At 44.1% G+C, this 22,116-nt stretch overlaps 1 protein-coding gene across 1 annotated transcript; it reads left to right on the top strand.

Annotated features, from left to right (window-relative positions):
- Window positions 1-16,582: 16,582 nt before the first annotated feature.
- On the top strand, window positions 16,583-18,425 carry LOC133213406 (inositol 1,4,5-trisphosphate receptor-interacting protein-like 1). The gene has a single exon (XM_061355611.1). The coding sequence runs from the start codon at window positions 16,884-16,886 to the stop codon at window positions 18,423-18,425; it is 1,542 nt and encodes a 513-aa protein (XP_061211595.1). The 5' UTR covers window positions 16,583-16,883.
- The last annotated feature ends 3,691 nt before the right edge of the window (window positions 18,426-22,116 follow it).

The raw sequence follows: 22,116 nt of genomic DNA, 5'->3' as shown, positions 1-22,116 counted from the left end.
CATTTGTAACAGTTTTTTTATTTTTGCCCTATTTGTTCTGCTTTTGAAATGATATTTGGGCACAAATGTTAGTGATGCAGTTCAAAGGCAATGCCTCTTCAGATGGATTGGGCTGGAGACAAGATGGATATATCAACTTTATTTTGAAGTGAGATACAAACTGTTCCTACAGTTCCTACAGGAGTGACCAGTTCTTCTGGTCCTATAAGGTTACCCCCCCCCCATCATAAAATAAAGATATTCCCCCCCCCCCCCCCCGAGTCTCTCCAGGTGTTTTTTGTTTTGTTTTGTTTTGTTTTGTGTTTGGTTTTGGTTTTTTTTAATCTACCTACTGTGGCTTAAAAGAAGGGATGAGAATTGTATTGAATTCTTTGTTAATGAATAGGGAGAAGCAGGATAGTTTAAAGGGATGATCAAAAGCCCACCTCAGAAATCTTCTTGGGGTTTCTGAGAGCATCTTTTCATGATGCATGCATCATCCCTGAGACTTTTGAGGCTGTTTGGTGGAGGGCTGGAGGTTTTGTCATCTGAGTTTGAAATGCTCAGCCGCACCTCAGGCACACAGGCTACAGGTCAATGTTACCCAGTGATTGTGCAACCCAGCGGTAGAAATGGCAATGCTCAAAGTTAAACCATCTTTGGAGATTTCCCTTGAAACTACAGCTGTCAGACAACAGAGCTCAATCTCTTGAAAATGAGGATCTCATAAAAACAAGCCACGCATTGTCAGCTGTAAGGAAGAGTGTTTTGTCCCTTAGGGCCATTCTATTCTCAGATGCAGAGTGTGCATTACCATATAGCTTTAAAGAGCAGATATTTCTAAGGTGATACGTGGAGTGGTGTGCAATCCCCTCAAATATCCTTTAGGAGTTTTTCATGCATTCAGAAATACTAAGCAATGATATAGGCCCCTGATAGAGCGTCTTTGGTTAAGGAGTAAAAATAAGGGTGGAAAGGCCAAAGAGAAGTGTAGGTAAGGAAGGGGAATATGCCAGAATTGGAGCTGGAAGCTTGTAAGAAGCCTTTGGTTTCTGAAAGGGATGTATGGCTTCAGTATGGTAGGTTATCTATCTCATGATAATATAATTAGACATCACTGGAATATGAGACGAGTGTATTGAGTCTTACAGTTTGTACTGGGGTAGCAGGGAAAACTAATACATTTTAAGAGGCTGTAGATTTTGTTTGTTTATTTTGGGTTGGGGTCTTTTTCTGTTGTTATTGGTAGCCTGACCTTGCAACATGAACAGGTCATTTGGCCCTTTCAAGCCAGAACAAATTGGTGTTACCATCTAAAGGGTGTCTGACCTCCGTCTAGCTGCTGGGAAACAGCTGCCAGCATCGCAAAAACATCCTGAGACCAAGCAGCCGTAATCGCAGCAAGATGCGGCGAGACGGAGTCTCAGCAGATCATGTAATCAATGAGTAGGTGTCTCTTCTGTCCCTACAGGCTCAGTGTCAAAGTCTTCAGATGTAAAAAGTCCCAGAGCAAAAGACTGGAGCACCTCCCATATGAAGATCGGCTGAGAAAGTTGGGGCTCTTCAGCCTGGAGAAGAGAAGGCTGCGTGGAGACCTCAGAGCAGCCTTCCAGTATCTGAAGGGGGCCTATAGGGATGCTGGGGATGGACTCTTCATTAGGGACTGTAGTGGTAGGACAAGGGGTAATGGGTTAAAACTTAAACAGGGGAAGTTTAGATTGGATATAAGGAGAAAATTCTTTCCTGTTAGGGTGGTGAGGCACTGGAATAGGTTGCCCAGGGAGGTTGTGAATGCTTCATCCCTGGCAGTGTTCAAGGCTAGGTTGGATGAGGCCTTGGGTAATATGGTTTAGAGGGAGGTGTCCCTGCCCATGGCAGGGGGGTTAGAACTTGATGATCTTAAGGTCCTTTCCAACCCTAACTATTCTATGATTCTATGATTCTAAAAGGCATACCTCATGCCCCTGGGAGCTCAAGGGTTTTCAAGAGTGGTAGGTAGCAATGACTCCTCACTGTGTATGCTGCACATGGTTAGGCACAGTTGGGGTGCTATGATGCTTGGCAGCCCAGTCAGAAGTCCTTGCTAACTTTTCTCCAGAACCTGCAGAGTGGGCCTGCCAAGCAGCCCTTGTGCTGGCACAGGTCTGGATGGCAGGTCTCGGATGCTGAATTCCAACGGAGCTGCACTCGAGCTGCCTGAGAGCCAAATGGCTGCCCCTGGAACCTGGAACATCTACTGCTTACTGCCAGGATTGCAAGTTAATAGGTATCCAGCTGAATTGAGGATGTGTGTGATAGTACAGTAGCATTTCTTGTCTATGAAAACATTTGCAAAACATTGAATGGGTTTATATAAGGACTGTGAGACATCTCACCCAGCAGGATGGGGAAAGTTTCGGCCAGTGTGCAGTACCCTAGTTTTTTCTGTGCCTAGGTTGTCAGATGTGACTTTGTGCATCTGAGAATGGCTTGCCTCAATTTCACATGGCATCTTGGATTACAGGGAGGGTGTCTGGAATGGGAATGGCCCAGTGAATGCTTTGCAGGTTAGCATTTGATTTAAAGGGGTGCATAAATCTTGCGCAGCACTAGAATGCTCTCCCTTGTATGTTAACCCTTATGAGTTTTCCCTTGTGGTTTGACACCCTTGTGCAGAACAGGAACCTTACACAACACACTAGTGGCAGTTCACATTTGTATATGAAAGTAAGTTTACATTTCTTGGGTAACCAAAGTATGTGTGGTGGGGAAATCTTCCATTCCCCATTGCATAGAAGCTGTAACAGAACACTGTTATTCTGATGGCATGTTGAAGGGGTTGAGATTTTTAGGGTGTTTCTTTTGCTTGTTTTCCTCATCCCCAAGATCAGTTCCCATGACCATGTCTTGGGCTTTAGCCAGCTTTTTTGTCTTTCATCTAGTATTTTTCTTTTATGGGCATCGGGGCAGCTGGGGGAGAAAAGACAATTCTGGCTGTGATAGGGAAGTGTCACAGTTTGGCAAGAAACAAAGTCAAATAACATCTCTGAGCCTCACTCCTGGAGTTCTCACACAACCTGATAGTAAGAAGACATGCCTTGTGCAACCTCAAAGAGACAGAACAGATGCTAGTTAGGACCCTCCGGGATCCATCTGAGAGGGATAACCAAAGCCAACTTCATGACTCCGTTTATCTCCACCAGGCCTGTAAGATGAACTCAGTCATGACAGTGTCAAAAATTGCTGTCAAGTCAAGGATGTGAATATGGATATTTGTCATCTCCAGATGTAAAGCTCTTCTTGCTCCAGCAGAACCATTCCTGTGACAGTCCTGATCCAGTGCTGCAGATGTTGCAGATTTGCCTCCTGACACCATTCAAACTTTTTTCCTGCCTGCAAGATTAAATTAGCATAATCCTCAGTAAAATGGTTCACATGGTGGTGGCTTCTCAAACACTGGCTGAACTACTGCATGGCTTGTGGAAACTTCTCTAATAATCTCTTAGAAAAATATTGACCACCAAGGCCAGCAGTGACCTTCTGTTGTGCTATTCTCCAGCCAAAACTGATGCAAAGTTTTGACCTTCAGACCCTTTTCCATCCTTTCTGAAGAAGTTTAGGGGAAATAAGGAAGAAAACCAACAATAGGCTAGGTTTTGATGGGGGCTAGGGTTCTGCTCTTCACTAAGCATTCAAGAAGCTCTTGAAAGTCTTGCCTGTGCTTTTCTATGGATATTCTGCCAGGCCCTGACCCAGCAGAGTACTTAGACAAGTGTAACTTGAAGCTTATTGAATGCCATGCCGTTGCTTGCATGCTTCAGCTTGAGCACATCTGTAGCATGTTGCTGGAGGTGGGCTGTTTCTCAGCATGAAGACTCCAAGGCAGGGATTGCTTAGGAAGGGGGTTAAATAATAAGAAAACAATGACCAAAATTCTGCCTGTTCATTGCAGTCTCTCTGAAAACACATGAAGTGAGTTTGGGGTGCAAGGACAAAATGAAAGGGGCAGAACAATAATCTAGTTCAAGCACCTGAGAATATATTTGAAGCATGAGGCAGAGGAAAAAAAAAGACAGTGACATTTCTGAATGCACTTGAGTTCATTTTTTTTTTCCTGCTACCAGCTGATGTAACACCTTTCTTACTGATTTTTTTTCTTTGAGCTGAAAATATACATTATCTTCTAATCCTTCAGTGAAGTAAATCTAAAATGAAAACAAACTGCACATTTGGCCAACCCTGCCTTAAAATGACACATCAAGAACATTTCCAGTGACAAATACTTCCCAGGCAAACAAACTGAGGAGAAATTAAAAAATCTCTGTGGGGCACAAATATGTAATTACACTCACACAGGGAGCATTTTATCAGGTAAACCATCCTACTTTGTTAATTGAAATGCTGCAGCACAAGGTTTTTGACAAAGGGACTGAATATGTGTGCCTGTTTCTCACTGTTGCTGTTCCATTTCTCTCTGTCCTTTCCCTGTGTGCTCCAGTGATGAGGTAGTGATCACTACTGCTTCCTTTGTTCAAATATCCTCATTTCTACCACCTCTACTTAATTCTGGCAAGGGAATTTTTCCTTTCACTGGAAGCACAGGTTTGTAGTGGGCTTTGTTGATCTGGAAAACAACCCAAACCCCAGAAAACAGGAAAACTAAGCCTTTTTCTTAAATTAATTCTCCAGAAACAATAAAATTTTGAGAATTAAAAAAAAAATAACCAAGAAAACAAAAAACCAACCAAACAAAAAAAAACAAAACCCCAACCTACCTACCTACCTACCAAACAAACAAACAAAAAACAAAAAAACCCAACCAACCAAAAAAGGCAGAAATAAGAAAAAGAACTGCAGGAAGTACGTACAGCTGTGTTGCCCTTATCCCACCACAGCAATCTTAACGCTGTGAAGAAGAGTCAGTGGAAGAAAGGCTGAAGTTTGGGACTGAAGAGATCTGAGGTGCGGATACCAAGCCTTTGCTATAGAAGCATTTGTCAGTATTTAGTGGCCATGGGCAACACTCAGTGAAATATTTACTGCATGAGCACTTCCAAGAAGCATGGCTGCTGGCAGGTTATTGGCTAAACGCAAACTGCAATGCCAGCTGTGGTTTTGCCCACCCATCTGTGATGGCTCTGCCATGCCAAATGGCCTGCCCTGAGATGGAAATGGGGCATACCCTCCCTGGGACGAAGTGATACAGGGTAGCCCCATACACAGACAGACTGCTAAAGCTTGCTCAGCAGTGATGAGCGACTGTGACAACAACTGGGTAGTGAGGAGACACAGTGCCCAGCCTTCCTCTAGAGTAGAACAGGATGCCAACACATTTTCTCCCTCCACATGAATGGAGAATAATATGTTTTCTTCTCTTTCATGACGTATTGCCCGGTTCGATCTTTCTCTTACATTTTCTCTCCCTCTAATGTGCTGTACAGAAGGTGTTCCAATTGCACAGCCTTTAGCCATCATCAGGTGGGGAAACTCAGAAAGATTTCAATTATTTTCTTAATGAGCTTTGTATGTTCCATATTCCCTTTCTGACTTGTGCCCCTCACTGTTTTTCTGCATATATCCTTCTCTTTCACAGTTCTCTTTGTAATGTCTAACCGGTATAACCTTGACTTCATTTCTAGTTCCTTTTTTCTAGACTCTCTTTTTGGTGTGAAAAAAAAGATTGACCTGAGCAATAGAGGGGTGACATTTCCAGAGAAAAAGGGCTTTACTATGTACCTTTTCAAGTAAGTCGCATCAAAAGCACGTAGATTTGTAATCCCCTGGAAATCATTCTAAAACTGCAAAATAAGTGATTTCTTTGTCTCTGCTTCCTTCGTCTGGCCTTACAACATGATAACAACAGTGTGTCCTCTCACGCAAGTGGTGTGACTGAATAGCTAAGGATTGTGAGAAACTTTATTATTATTTAGAAACTAAACCACTGCGGTTGTTGATTAAGGAGTTGCCAGAACTGAGAAGACATGGTCTCCATTTCATGTGATCTTGCCACAGAACATAACCCTTCCATACGGTTTAAGTGCATCTGAGGCTAAGACATCTCAGGAAAAGGGATGAAGAATGAGCCAAGTGTTCTTTGTCTGACCAGACCTTTCTTTCACATTTCAGGGGGGTCATGGCTGGGCTAAGAAACAAGTCAGCCCCATAAATCCTATTTCCTGAATGGTTTTAATGGGGGAGTCAGCAAATGACACAGGTATACACTGTGAATTCTTGAGAAAGAAATCAGGTTCAGGAAAGGAAGATTTGCACCCAATTCACACAATAAAATGGAGTCAGGGATGCAGCTGGAGCCTTTGTCTGAACCTCAAAGCTGGAAACATCCCTAGGTCTCATGGTTTATACATGGTACAGTACAGTTCTACTCAGGTATAACATTGGAAGTAGGAAGGAATTCAAGTGTAGTAATGTGGGCTCTCAAAATCAGAGGGTGCTGTTGTGTAGGCAATGTACAGGTACAGAACAAAAAGATTATGCATGCCCCAAGGAGCTGACAACCTCAGTATAGGAGTGAAATGGAGAGAGTTGTGGAGAGGTGTAAACAAGGAGACAGTGTTGGCTAACATGGTTGACATCACTTACATTGATCCAGCAGTCTGACAGTTGTCAAAACATTTGGACTTACGAAAGCACAGAGGAGAGATTTGGAATGATGGTCAGATATGGGATGCACATGAAGAATGTCCTCAGAGGCATTAGAGGCAGCTTGGAAGAAAATACATGTGGAACTGCAACAGACAGGTGGTAAGACCAGAGTCAGGTCTGTCAAGGCAATATTAATTATTGGTAGGGACAGGGAGATGGTAGGTTTCACTAGAAGGGGCTGGGAAGAGTCTTGGAGGTAAAAAGCAGTAGCTTGTTTCCAACAGCTAGGAAACATTGAGGAGCAGTGATAGTGGCTTCCGCAACATCAGGTTCATGCAGGTGAATTATCTCCTGATACTAGGTACTGGGGCAGGACAGCTTCTTCCTCCATGATGCACAGGAAGATGACTGGTGGATGTGGGACCAGTTACCTGAGCTGTGAGAAGGACCGGAGCTTTGAACTCCTTCCTAACCCATTTCTGGAAGAAAGCCCAGGCCACTGGCCTATGTTCTGAGTTTAGTCTCTCTCTGACTTTTACTGTAGAGACTGTTCTTGCTGTACATAAATATTTAACTGTTCCTTCAGATGTGGCAAATTAGTACCCTGAACATACAGGCAAGAGCCACTTTCTTTCTGACACTGATTTACACAAGGTTCAGCATAGGACATGTGAGAAACCTGGGTAGGATAACAGAACATATTAACCGTTAGCATGTCCATGCCCTTTCCTTTTTATTTTTGAGTAAGTAGAGCCTCTTTTTTTCCTCTCTAGAAGAATCCAGTGTAAGAATCCCACCAATGCTTTGGAGGACCTAGGTGGGCAGATGAGTGCCCAGCAGCTGAAATTCAGGTACTATGAAGACTTTTCTGGTGGAAATTGCAGCATCCAGAGAATTTCATTGAGTGTTAAGCAGAGCTTTTAATATAGATATCCAAGTCCACTTTTGGCTCTAGGTTTTGGTACACTAGGTATTTTGTTCTTGGCCTGTTTCATTAGACAAATGTTTCTGGCAATAGGATATTCACCATTGACTCTTCAATACTCTTGGCTGGTTTGTGTCCCTCCTGAGTCACATTCATAGGGATACTTGTCCATATTTTTCTCTTACTTTTCTTCATCGTTTGAGCTGTATGGTGGATGCTTGCTCAATAAACAGCGTTTGAAGTCAGTCATCTCCAGGTGTCTGTGTTGACCGAAGCTACTGTACCATGGCACAGAGTACAAACAGAGAAGCTTAGTACATGCTGTTAGGTTCACATGAAGCCCTCAAACACAGCTGATGAGGATTTCCTTAGTGACAGATCAGCAGTCGCTTGAAGGAGTTTGACACTGCATAATCTTTATATTTTATTACTAATATTTTTGTAAAACACAAGATTGGCTAATTTGAGTTTATGTAAAACACGAAATATGGCATCTTGCAACAATTTGGAAAGTTGATTATTCAGAATGATAGAATCATGGAATCAGAATAGATAGGGTTGGAAAGGACCTTAAGATCATCAAGTTCCAACACCCCCTGCCATGGGCAGGGACACCTCACACTAAATAATGTCAGCCAAGGCTTTGTCCAACCTGGCCTTGAACACTGTCGGGGATGGAGCATTCACAACTTCCCTGGGCAACCCATTCCAGTGCCTCACCACCCTAACAGGAAAGAATTTCTTCCTTATATCCAATCTAAACTTACCCTGTTTAAGTTTGAACCCATTGCCCCTTGTCCTATCACTACAGTCCCTAATGAAGAGTCCCTCCCCAGCATACCTATAGGCCCCCTTCAGATACTGGAAGGCTGCTTTGAGGTCTCCACGCAGCCTTCTCTTCTCCAGGCTGAACAGCCCCAACTTTCTCAGCCTGTCTTCATACGGGAGGTGCTCCAGTCCCCTGATCATCCTCGTGGCCCTCCTCTAGACTTGTTCCAACAGTTCCATGTCCTTTTTATGTTGAGGACACCAGAACTGCGCACAATACTCCAAGTGAGGTCTCACAAGAGCAGAATAAAGGGGCAGGATCATCTCCTTCGACCTGCTGGTCACGCTCCTCTTGATGCAGCCCAGGATATGGTTGGCTTTCTGGGCTGCAAGCGCACACTGAAGCTGGCTCATGTTCATTTTCTCATCGACCAGCACCCCCAAGTCCTTCTCTGCAGGGCTGCTCTGAATTTCTTCTCTTCCCAACCTGTAGCTGTGCCTGGGATTGGTTCAACCCAGAGGTAGGACCTTGAACTTGTCATGGTTAAACTTCATGAGGTTGGCACCTTAATCCTAAACTTCATGAGGTGGGCACCAACCCACCTCACAAGCGTGTCAAGGTTCCTCTGGATGGCTTTCCTTCCCTCCAGTGTTATCAACCGAACCACACAGCTTGGTGTCATCGGCAGACTTGCTGAGGGTGCACTCAATCCCACTGTCCATGTCGCCAGCAAAGATATTGAACAAGACCGGTCCCAACACCGATCCCTGAGGGACACCACTTGTTACTGGTCTCCAGCTGGACATTGAGCCATCGACCACAACACTTTGTGTGTGGCCATCCAGCCAGTTCTTTATCCACTGAGTGGTCCACCTATCAAATTGATTCAATTATTTTTCACCTAATATTTTCCAAGGAACGTCTTTCTCGGACATTTTGGTGTCTCTTAGAAGAGATTGCCTTTCAGACAACCTCATCACCCAGTGCTGTATTGTCAGGGGTGGGAATGCTGGGGCAGAATCTTTTTGAAGAATGATGATACGATACTGTGGTTTTGTTTGTCATTTAAAAAACAGCTTAGGATCCTGCTGAAACCTGGGGTACTAACTTCGGGCTGTGATCTTGCCGTAACACCAGATAGGTTGGGCAGAAATTTCCAAAGGTTTTGATTGATAACTTTTCCTTGCATTTTGGTAAAAATATTATGCTCTTGTCTTTCCTGCTTGGGCTTTTTGTTATTTCAGATTGGTGAACCTCTGTCTATTTCAGTGCCTGCCTTTTTATTCTTATATTGTTAGTTAATTAATCCAGGCTGCTTTCGCTGAGAGCTGTAACACTTGCTCCTACTGGTGTGTAGGGCATTTCATTAATCCAAATTGTGATGCCAACTAGAAGTCCACCTGCCTGTGGTTCTTTAAAATCCCTCAGTGATTTTGTAAAGCAGATGATGAGACCAGCAAAGTGTTTGCCAAATTCACATTTAGTCTGTGGTACAGTGGTAGCTGGACAAATTGTTGAAGTACTAGTTGAACCATGTTATTCCCTGGTAAAGCTGCCCTGTCCCTTCTGAAGAATTACAGGGACACCTCGGAAAAGGGAAAATTAATTTTCCACCTTTTTTTGAAATGCTGAAATTCCTTCTGTAAGACATTGTCTGTCCATTTCTATGAGTTGTTTTAGCTTTTTTCTTTTGTTTCATCTGCCTTTGTCACCAAAACAGACCACTCAATTATCTTCTTTTTTTAATGGCCTTGAGAGCATGCTGCAGTCCAGTATAGGGGAAGCAAGAGATGGGAGGGTTACCAGGTGAAGCAGGCTGCAGGGCAGAATTCCTGTTAGCTGGGCTCCATGGACAGAGCCACAGGATGAGTAGTGGCAGAAAGAGGGAGTCCTGACAGCAGAGTCATGCTGTACAAACATATTAGGAATGGTTAGAACTGTTGGGGAGCAGAAGGAAATTACATTTGTACAAGTATCACACTGCACTGGTTAGATGAAAAGAAACATTTCTTCTCCTCTCCAGATTCAGTATAGGTATTTCTTGAGTAGAAGTACAAAGAAAGCTGAGACATTCAGACAGTTTGCTGGCCAGCATTGTCCAAGACTTGTTTTTAACTGAATCATCACATGTATCCTAAAAAAATTTCCACAGTTTTTGCTTAGCCTGAATTGCTTACAAGTAAACAGTGATCATTCTTCAAGGAATTGCCTATATTCATTTTATTTGAACCTTCTGGCACCTATTTTGACTACATAAGCATTTGCAAACTTTGCTGGTGTATGTTAACTCTTGTTCAGTAACTTGCAAGCAGGTATTAATGCAGATTAGTGGTGAAAAGCCAGACACCAGACTGTGCTTGGAAGAGTAACCTTTACAACACTGTCACTCTCGAACAAGTCTATAATGGCTCCATTCAATGGACTTCACCTCTCATGAACCTCAACAACCCCATATAAACACTGGCTGTCATCTAAGGCACCTATGTAAATGCACCTGGAGAAGAACAGAGTACATGGCATGTGAAGAAGCCTAAAGATGCTGGAGGGCCCAGGTGTTCAGCTCTTGTACATCTCAGTGTGGGTTGTGTCTTCAGCCTGGTTAGAAGACCTGGTCAACCCAGCAGCATGGCATATACTCTACACATCTCAAGAACGCTGTTGCAGTGTCGCTTTGTTTCCTGATCACGTAGACAACCTTTTTTTCTGAGCAATTCAGGTGGTAGCTTTGAAGGGAAAACTGACCTCCTGCTCCCTCATAAAGAAATCCAGCTTCATTTTAAAACCCATGCATTTTCTTCACTCTGCAGCATCTGTCAAAGAACTGCTTCAACACTGAAGCATTTGGGGGCTTAACTTAACTTCCACCCTGAATCTATTTGGCTTGTTGTGGTATATTCTTCTACTAATGCCAGTTTTCTGTCTAAGTCGGTTTCTTTGCTTTGTTGTACTTACTTTCCTACCATATTTCTACAGGGAAAGCAGAATGTTTTGCATCCTCTCTTGGAAAAATGAAATTCCCATCTCTTCTCTGTACTTGTTAACATGGGAGGATTTCTCCTGAATGAGGCACCTGCTCTATAAGTGTTCTTGGAAAGGGTCAGTGACACTTTCCAAACTCCATCGTCTGCATCTGGCTGGATAACTCTAGGACTGCATTTGGCTTTTCCATTGTCACAGGATGTTGGGGTCCTGCAGGTACCCTCAAAATAGCGTATCCGAGTCTTATGTCTGATTTTTGTCAGCTAAGGGGCATTCCTTAAAGTGAACTTTCTTAAACTACCCTTACATCTGTGACTCCCGAGATCATCATCGTGTTCCCACAGGATTTTCACTTTTCCTAAATGCCTCTCAACCTCATATCTTCAGCAAACTGAATTTGTACCTTTCTGTATTTCTCCCTCCTTTGAAGAAATATCTTTCCATTTCTCTTTACACTCAGATAAACTTTTGTTACTTTATTTCACATGGACTCTTTCGCCTGGGCAAAACCTAGAGTCTCTGGTTAATGTAATGTGTCATTGCAAGTGTCTTTGCTTGGCCATCTCTACAAGGACTTGCCTGCCTGAGCTCTGAAATTATGTAATATTAATTGGCCTTTAATTTGGAAAGATTATATAATATACTTAAATAAAAACCTATGTTAATACATAGGTTAAAAATTACAGTTAAAAAGATAACTGACTGAATTGCTTTTGAGCTCATATGGGCAAATTCATATTTACTTTCCCACGTACTTAATGTGAAATATACCAGAAAGTCCAAATTAGAAAAGTACAAGGATTTAAATCTATGTTACAAAAATATGTTTCTGTGGCTCTGGAGGTTGTAAACATGCTTTCCAAGTAGAGCTGTATATTGCATTTATGCTGATTTAATCATTCATTAAACATTACTAAGAGGCCAATTATGCTGTTCAAGAATAAGATGTTTTATGAGAAAATGACAAAAAGATACATGTAATCATTGAAATGCCAGTTTACAATCAGATAGGATGGGAAATAATCCCTTTAGCAAGCTTAAGCTTTTTACATATTAATGGCAACATTGGGGAGAATGGAAACAGGTCTTTAACAGCCTTGCGGCCTTCCAGCCCTAATCAGAAAGTTAGTGCTTGTGATGCTCTGGACAACGATTTAATGCACTGTTTTATTCTGTGGCAGAGATACCATGAGAGATGTTCTTTAATTGACCTAGTTGTAGTTTAACAAGTGTGTCTACAAATAGAAATATTAGCATAGACAAAATATGGGTTAGAAATATTATTCTGACACTTCAGAGGGGTGAGATGTTCTGGGGAGGTAAGAGAGTAAAGATCCACTGGGACACTTCCAGGCCAGTGTCAAAAACTTTGTGGAAAAGAGAGAATGGAGGGACGACATATACTGGTAAAATCATAATGGTGAAATCATGGCTGCTGTAGAAATGGGGAGGAAGAGAAACCCTTTCCAAATCTCTTCTAATACAATTGACATTGTACATCATACATTGACATCATACAAAATTCCTGGGTCATAGGTGCAAAACAAACAAGAAATGTGTTTTTTTGCACACAATGTTGTAAAGTGGTGGAACTCCTTGCTGCAGGATCTGGTGGATGCTCTAAGGTCGTATCAGTTCAAAATGTAAGCAGATAATGAAAATAAAGTTGTTTGTGAGCTATTAAGCACCATCTTCCTCTTGCTGTTGAAGTTTCTCAGCCACAAAGTTTTACACTCTGGGAAAATGTGCTATGGAAACATCAGTCTGGTTTGTAAACCTGCCATTAGCCATTTGCTTTCTATAGCCATTGGAGGGAGGATGAGTCAAATGGACCTTTCAGCACTACCATTCTTCTGGCTTCACATGTGTACATTTGTTTATGTATCAATAAAAGATATTTAAAAAAAAATCGTGTGGCCTTGCACTAATTCCTAAGAGAAAATCATTCTGCATTGTTTCTCTGATGTACACTATGTACCAGAGACCTAAAAAAGACAACATTCAATAAAAACCAGACTGCGTCACTGAAAGAGCTGAGACTGCTCTGGTGTGTATGAGATCAGAAAACAGAAAAGACTACACAAGGCCAAAAAACTGCAGAGGTAAGCTGAAAATGAAGAAAACAAGACAGTTATTAATTTTAATGTTCTCATGAACACTAATCACCTTTGAATCTCCCTGGGTCATACGTTCTGAAAATCATACAGTTCCCAGTTTTCCTCCAGGATCTGAGCTCTCCTATCTTTTCTCTAAGCACATTTGGACTGAAGGCTGAGTAGGGTTAGGCAAAGAAAAACCATCATGATCAGAGCAGACACTCAATACTTATGAAAAATTATAAGGAGCCCAAAGGCATGGGGACTTGTTTGCAATTAAGAAAATGTGTGTGGGACCAAGAGGTCCTGGGGCAAGAACATCAAAACCAGGAAAGAGCCAGGTAAGCAGAAGATAGGTTCCAGATAAACTTAAACAAAGCACCACTCCAGCTTGGTCATGCCAAGCATTGATATTCTCCAACTGTTTTATGAACTCGAATATCTGGCTGCCCAAACACACAGTCCCCTTTTCCCAAATCCAGTTGGTAAGCTGTCCCTGTTGTCATGCTGGCCTCTGAGCAACAGACCCAAGTGATGCTGTTGAGAGGGAGAAAAATGTATTTCAGCGATAATATTGAAGGGTTACAGCTGCCAAACACGCTGTGTCTGTAGAAACACCTGTTGAGTAGCTGTTGCAGTGGGAAGAGCAAGATGAAGAAAGACAGCTGTAAAAGTGCCAGGAGCAGTAGGAAGCTTTACTAAGACTGCTTTGTGCCAGTTAGAGACGTGCCAAATTATTTGGCTGCATTTCAAATATCTGGGTGTCCATTATATGTGCCAGCTCACGCTCCCAGGGAATACTTCAGCACTAACATCACTATTGCCATGTTAGTGTTGCTCTTCCGCTTTAATTTCAGCCTTTATGTTTCTGTATTTCTTTTATTTCTAGTTCATTATAGTGCAAGGGAAAGCCCAGTATTGCAGTGTAGAGGACAGAATAAGGGCTGGGATCTGCAGCTGGTAGGAAGACAAAGCATCACTGTAAAGATTTTTGGCAATTAGCTTGAGAGATTCGCTGAGTTATTATTTTGTGTCTCTCCTGTTGTTACTGGTGTTTTGTTGTTTTGTTTTGGTTTGTTTGTTTTGTTTTCATAGAGAATAATAATTGTATCTTTTACAGTTAGCTAACCTTCAACTTCTCCTGCATGCCCATCTAGGAATCCTTGTGTCCTGGGTTTAGCAGTAGCAGTCATTTTTTCTCCTTCTTGGTAGCTGGTGCAGTGCTGTGTTTTGACTTTCGGGCTGGGAACAGAGGGGGGAACTGGGAGGGTAAAAGAATGTCTCCTTCACAGGTTGACCACCCGAGAAGGAGAAAAAAGATGTGTAATTGCTAAGCACTTCTATTATATACCTCCCAAAGTATAAAGGTGGTGACCATACTGGGAACATAAGCCAGATAAGTTTCATGATCAATAATTCTACTGTATTACAAGTCATTATACCATAAAGTACAATGAGACAAAAACTTTAGCCCAAGCCCCACACTTGAAAAACACTAATACAGCAAATACCAAATGGAAGTAAGGTACGATATACTGAAACTGTGAGATCAAGAGGAACAACTTTGAGAGCCAATAAATCAGCATTGTGACAAGTGACTGTTAATTCCGTCAGATCTGTCGTTATCTCAACCCCTTCGTGTCCCTGTTCGGGCGCCAAAAAGAACTGTCGTGGTTTAACCTCAGCCAGACAGCTTGTGCACTCACTCCCAGTGATTGGTGCCAGGCTGGAAGCAATGGAGGCCCACGTTCCCCCCCCACCTCCCCAGGGGCTGCCCCCCCTTCCCCGCTCCCAGAGGGATGGGGAGGAGAATCGAAAGAATGCAACTCCCACGGGCTGAGATAAGAACAGTCTAGCAACCAATGTACAACACAAATCACCACCGCTACCACCACTAACAACAATGATAAGAGATAATAGGAAGGGAAAAGAGTACAATACCACGTGCTGAACAACGAGTCCGACCCGGCAGACCCCCTGTCCTTCCGGGTAACTCCCAGTTCCCCCCTCCGCATGATGTGCTGTGGTATGGAATACCTCTTTGGTCAGTTTGGGTCAGGTGTCCTGTCTCTGCTTCCTCCCGGCTTCCCATCCTCCCTGGCAGAGCATGAGGCTCACAAAGTCCTTGGTCAAACCAAAACAGCATTTTTATCAGCTTTGTTCCCAGCCCAAAAGTCAAAACCCAGCCCTGCACCAGCTACCAAGAAGGAGAAAAAATGACTGCTACTGCTAAACCCAGGACACCTTGAAACTGCAAAGCTAAAATTTGGGAAGTTTATAGTGGGAATGGAGCTGAAATTTGAAAGTTTAGGTGGGCCAATTAATATAGAAATATAATGGCAGAATACTATTGGGGAAGATTTCCACATGAACTGTACCTATTCTGGAGGACTTATGCACCATCCATAGCACTGCAATACCTGATGAGGAATGAGAGAGCTCACAGGTGGAAGAGGAATTTCTGTTTTCACAGACAATCTTTCAGGATGGCCAGAAGGCTGAACCCAAAGAGTGGTGGTGAATGGAGATAAATCTAGTTGGCAGCTTGTGAAAAGTGGTGCTCCTAAAGGCTCAGTGCTGGGGCCAGTTCTGTTAATATTATTATCAATGATCTGGACGAGGGGATCAATTGCAGCCTTGGCTAGTTTGCAGAGGACACCAACTGCGTTATTCATTGTGGATCAGAAGGCTCTGCAGAAGAATATGGACAGGTAGGATCTATAGGTCAAGGCCAGGGATATGAGATTCAATAAGGATCAGTGCCAGGTCCTGCACTTCAGTTACAACAACCTCGTGCATCACTACAGGCATGGCAAAGAGTGTCTAGAAAAGGCCACAGAAGGATGTTGGTGCCTCTCCTACACTGCTGCAGCATAAATGGGCTGCCCTCCAGCTGCTCTTGCAAAGTGCAGACCACAGATGTCTCTTGGAGAACCATGCTCATTGAGATGATGTTTGGCGTACAGCTAGGCTACTCAGACATCTTCTAACTCAGGATATTCGATGATGGTGAGATTTCCGTTGGCAGGCAGAATATATTTATTACAAAATACAGCACCATGCAAGCTTCTCTGAACAAAGTTGACTGCTGCCAAGCTGTAACCAGAGCACGAGGGCAGCTGTGAGTCACTGAACTGGGCTGGGTGTGAAGGAATGATGCGCCCCCAGCGCCTGTGACATCACAGGGGACAAGTCACAATGGGGGATGGTTATGAGGGTGCCAGCAGGCAGCACTGGCCCAGTACGGCCTGGGACAGCAGTGAGTGTGCATGCAGGGGGGAGGCTGGGCTGGACAAGGGCCAGGGCAGAAACCTGGCCCCCTGGGGGTGGGTGCTCACCCTGCATCGAGGCACTGGCTGCAAGCGCATGGGCAGGGCACACTGCTGCTGGCACCGGGCCTCGCACAGGCCTTGCTGCCTCCCAGCTGCCTCGTTCCCTCTCCTGCCTGTCCCCAGCTCCCTGCAGCTCCTGCATCCACTGCCCCCTGCCACCAGCTCCCTTCCTCCTTCCCTCCCTCCCAGCCCCACTGAATTCTTTCTCTCTTCTGCAGGCCATGGCTGTCACAAACCTCTTACACTGGGTTCTGCAACAGCTCATCCTGAATGTGCGTTTCGTCAATGATGAGCTGGATGAAGCCACACGTGACCGCATGGAGCACCGTGACAAGCAGCTGAGCTGGGCGATGGCTCAGCTGCTGCAGGAGCTGGAGCACAAGAGCCAGTGGCAGAGGAGCAAGGAGCAAACTCCGGTGGCCTTGAGAGGCCTGCTCTTTGCTGCCTTGCAGCACTGGCAATTCTGGGCTGTTGCTGGCATCCTGCTCCTCCTCATTCTTGGGCTCTGCTGGTGCCTCAGGAGAAGAAGCCATGAAGAGGACAGCAGCAGTGAAGAGGACAGCTCCAGCAGCAGCAGTAGAGAAGAGGAAGAGTGGGAGGAGGAGAACGAAGAGGAAGAAGTCAGTGAATATGCAAATGACCTGGCAAGGCATTTTGAGGAGCACATACAATGGCCTGATCAGAACCTGTTCACAGAGTGCGAATCTGTGAGGAACCTTGTGAATGCTTTTATCCTTGTTGCCAGACAATACTTATTAGATAGCTCCTTCCCAGTGCTGGAACCATGCTTTGGCATAGGCAGCACACACGAAGGCTGGAGTCCCTATGAAGAAGACATCGTCTATGAAGTGCTTGTGCCCCTGGCCCCCCCACCTGGCCACACCTTTCTCCCGGAGCCCTGCAATCTGGGGGAGATGCCAGCGAGGAGCTTCCGCATCCGCGTGGAGCTGGAGTGTACATGCATGAGAGAGCAGCTGGTGGGGGACATGCTGTGCTTCGTCCACCACGACGAAGAGGAGCTGAGAAGGCATCAGGGCCCCAGCCTCCTACACACCCTCTGCACCGGCTCCTATCTAGATGTGCAGAAAACAGCTTGCAGGATTCATCAGCTGGTGAAAGCATGCTGGGCGGTTATGCCTCATTCACACCAGTGGTGTTTAACTATGCTGCCCTGCAGCCGCTCCTGCAAATTCAAGGTGGCAAAACCAGAGAAGCAAATCCTCATTGAAATTACGTTGGGCATGCAGCAAGGCAACTCGCACATCTTCATGAGCAGCCAGCCTAGTGAGGCTCTCTTCACCCCAAGCACAACCTGGACACTGAGCTGCGCTGTGGCAGAGGCAACGTTCTTTGAGCTGATGACCAGGCAGGCCCCAGATGCCAGCTTCCCCCTCAGATGCCTGCAGCTCTGTGCCCGCATTCTGGTGGGCACAGGCTTTTCCACCTATACCTTGAAGACAGTGGTGATGCACCTCTTGAACACCATACCCCTGTCAGGCTGGCACAGGACACATTTCCTGCTGCGGCTGGATGACATCATGCGGTACCTGTGCCACTGCTTGGAGGAGAAACGCCTCAACCACTTCTTCTTTGGGAATGAGAAGGTTCCTGAGGAGATCATCTTGCCCCCAGCCTTGCAAGGAGCCGAGCCATTCAACCTCTTCCAGCATCTGGCACAGGATCCGGATGCCCAAGCTGAGGCAATGAGGGAGTTCATGGACATGCAAGACTGCCTCACAAGAATGCTGACCTATGGCCACTGAAAGTGGTCTTTGTGCAGAGCTGTGTTTGCAGGGTGCACAGCTGACAGCAGATGACAAACTTGTAGCTGAGGGAAAATGAGGGGAGAGACAGAAAGAGGATGCAGAAAGCACAAGGAAAACTGCGCCACAGGCCTCTCAGAACAGTGGCAGCATTCTCCCCTTGACGTTCTCCCCAGCGCAGCAGCAGGTTATACCTGTGGTGGTGTCCTGGGTTCAGCAGTAGCAGTCAATTTTCTCCTTCTTAGGATCCTTTTTGCACTAGGGTCTCTGACTGTAGTGCATATAACAATGTCTAAACCAACAATCATTTAACCACCTTCCCTCACAACAGGACCCTTCTTGAGAATAAAGCTCATTTATGAATGAAAGACGAATCTGTGCTTTTGCAATGAGAGAAAATACCGCGGTGTACAAACTGGCAGAAGACCAACTATGTGCAGGACAATTTATTTTTTCCCTTTTAAGCTAAATTTCCAAACACCCTTTGCTCTAATTGCCCTTCTCTTTCCCCAAAACCAGTCAATCTGCTCCTCTTCTGGATTGTTTAGGCCAGGATTAGCATCCATATGCCTGATTTATTCTGATTTTACCTGCAGGTGCAGGTCAAAGACACAGCAGCTGCACTTCAGTAGGGCTTCCAAAAATGGTGTTCATGCACGATGCTTCTCTGGTCACAAAGATCATGCTGAAAATCTACTTTCAGGAGTGGTCCCACCTTGGTGTACTCCCAGGTCTCCCAGGAACGTAGCTCAGGCTGTCTGTAGATCCCATCTCACCTTCAAATGGGAAATGTCCAAGGCAGAGTTCACTGCCTGACACATACACCGTGTTTGGTCCCATGACACAACCACAGGGGCAGAGAAAGTAGATGGAAGGCCTGAGCTGATCTTTTCACAGCTAGGCACATGCTAAAAGGCAATGAATATGGAGCAAGAGCATGAATATGTAGAATGTAGGTGTGGCAGAGCCTCAAAGCCTCGCTACACAGCCATGTGGTCATATTACCATAGTAACTGACCACTCAGTTGTCCTTAATGTATTTCTTTATCCTCACAACATTCTGGCAAGGTTAAAAAAAAAGACACTTGTGTCTCTGTGTTCCACAGAGTAACCTGTGTGCAGTGGCTCACCCAAGGGCACACAAGCAGGCTGCCGGCACAGTGATCTGCCTTGACTGCCGCAGTCTAGGGCAGCACAGAAATCATGGCATTTTCTTTCTTTCTTGCACTAAGGAAGTCGGTTGCAGCTGCTTCTTCATTTGCTGCTACTTTCCACCCACAAGTGCAGACCAGACTAACTGGGGGATGTTGCAGAGAAGCCGACGGTGGAGGGAGGCCAAGTGGAATGTTGGAGTCTGTCCCCTTCCTCAGGGCATGGAAGAACAGATGATTTCACCTGTAGTGGTCATAAAAAAAAATTATTTCCTTCATCTCTTTCATGAGCAAAGGCCGGTGCTGAGCCTAGAAGATTATTCAATAACATCCCATAGAAATAATACACTTCTATATCGAAACCAAAGTAAAATTGTATTTCATGATGTGAACAAAGGTACCCAAGTTGATTTTGCCTGTTTCTCCCTCTTTTTTTTCAAATTTAATATCACACAGAAGACAGAAATGAAATCTGTATTTAAATGGCTGTGGAACGTTGTGCATTTAAAGTGCACAGCAAGTCACTCCCTAAAGCACTCCATATGATATGTAAATCTTTTGATCTTTCACAAAATGCATGAGTTCCATAAAGAATAATGAGTACTAGCTTGGGAAGTACAATATTGACTGTCACTGTAGTGCATTTAGCCATAATTATTATTTGCACGGCTTCTGCAACATAACTGGAGGGGAGAGTCCTGGGAATATTTTTAATGCATTCTAATAGCTACTAGAAGAGATTTTATTTTGTAATAGATGAATTCTTTCTTTTGGGTCTACAAGCATTTTTTTTCAATTTATTTATTATATTTTTTATTCTTTATAGAAAACATCTATGGGGAAATGCAAAAGAGCTAACAAGTCCCAAGGAAAGAAAAAATTACATCCTGCCCTGCCGTTAGCTGCAAAAAAGCAGAGAAATCAACAATAATGTTTAGTTATTTTTTAAGCCAATATAAATAAAGGGTTTTTTTAATAAACAATCCTAGGTATGATTTGCCTGAGGGAGCTTGAAGCAATAGTTCCCCTTTGAGGCATTTTGCAGAACCAGACAGATATTCTGCAAGGTGTAAATGCAAGAAGATCCCATAGGATCTGGTTTTCAGTGGCCACTGAGGTCAGTGGAGCCTTTGGTACCAATCCAGCATATTGCCTGTGACTTTCAGCAGGGAAAGGATCTAAGTGTCCTGGCCCGGTAGCAGTTGGTGCTTACTGCCAGTACTACTGGTGGGGAGGGAGGAGCTGAGCCATGGCAAGTTTGCATGCTGAGCCTTTCCCGTCGGTCTTCCCAGCTGTCCAGAGGCGGGGAGCTGAACTGTCTTACACAAGATACATCTCCTATCTTTCTCACAGAAATCATGATCCTGTTTATTCACCCTGGAGATGAGAAGACTGCAAGCTCATGGTGCAGGAAAGTGAGGTAAGAATAACAGCCATCAGAAACACCACATTAAATAAATTAAAACTAAAGGATTAATTTATTACACCTCTGCCTTCTGGTTCCCTTCCTGAAAATCTCAGTGTCTCTCTGAAGGTGTATTCCAAGTAGCTTGATGCATTTTTTACTTGGCATTCCAACAAAGCCCAGAAGCTACAGAGCAAGCTAAGAGTTGGTTGAGCTAGCAAAGAGATGGTCAGCATTCCCAGGAACACAAAACACAGCAAATGGGCATGGATGGCTCTGTTGTTTGTGGGTTACATAGGAGAAGGCAGATAACTGAAGATGACAATTTCTTGTAACACAGAAAAAAGTGTTCCAAAGAGACTTTTAGTAAAGCCAAGTGCAGCTTTACCATTGACTTCTCAGGGAGTGGTGTAACCCAGACATGTGACAGGTCATGTGTATGACCAGGTACTGACTGCCTGACAGCTCTTTGGTGAACAGTTCAACCAGTCAGGAAAACAGATTTGCAGCTGAAGAAACAACATGCATACCAGAACCAAACACAAAGATTGGTCTGTGTCCCTGGTGACTGCTCGGTTCAGAGGACTAGACCTTTCCTTGTTTCAAGAAACAATGATTCTTAATAGTTTGCATTGGTCTCATCTCAAGGTCCAGTCTGCAATGAGAACGTAATGTTTTGTCATTTTGTGCCTCAGTTTCTCTGACTGTAAAATAGGCATAGTGCCATTTTCTTTCTTTATAAAAGCACTTTGAGGGCCGGTCAGAGGAGGGAATGTCGTAATTAATTATATAGCTGAACAATGATAAAGTACTGCAATAGAAAATTGGTCCTCTGATTTGAAGTAGGGTTCAGAAGGACAAGGTGGTAAAAGAAATACACTTTCTGAGTCAATTTTGCTGAACCAAAGCACATTTTCACACAGAACAGGATTTGTGAATTTTTTTTCAACCTCTTCCAACTTCATCTCAACCTAGAAAGGATGTAGGACTTGAAAAACTAGTTCTGTCCATGGCAAGGAAACATCAAAATCCCTTTGTCTGTTTGACTACTTGGTTTAAACTCTGGGACACATCACTGGGACACATTGCTTCAATTTTTTTCATTGCTCTTATCCTTGAAGATTTGACTCCTGCT

This window comes from Neopsephotus bourkii, unplaced genomic scaffold, assembly GCF_033783945.1.
Source record: "Neopsephotus bourkii isolate Nb327-2 ecotype Australia unplaced genomic scaffold, CSIRO-AGI_Nbou_v1 NB_95, whole genome shotgun sequence".
Classification (NCBI taxonomy): Eukaryota; Metazoa; Chordata; class Aves; order Psittaciformes; family Psittacidae; genus Neopsephotus; species Neopsephotus bourkii.
The sequence above is the reverse complement of the archived record's forward strand: the minus strand, read 5'-3'. Positions and strand labels throughout refer to the sequence as shown.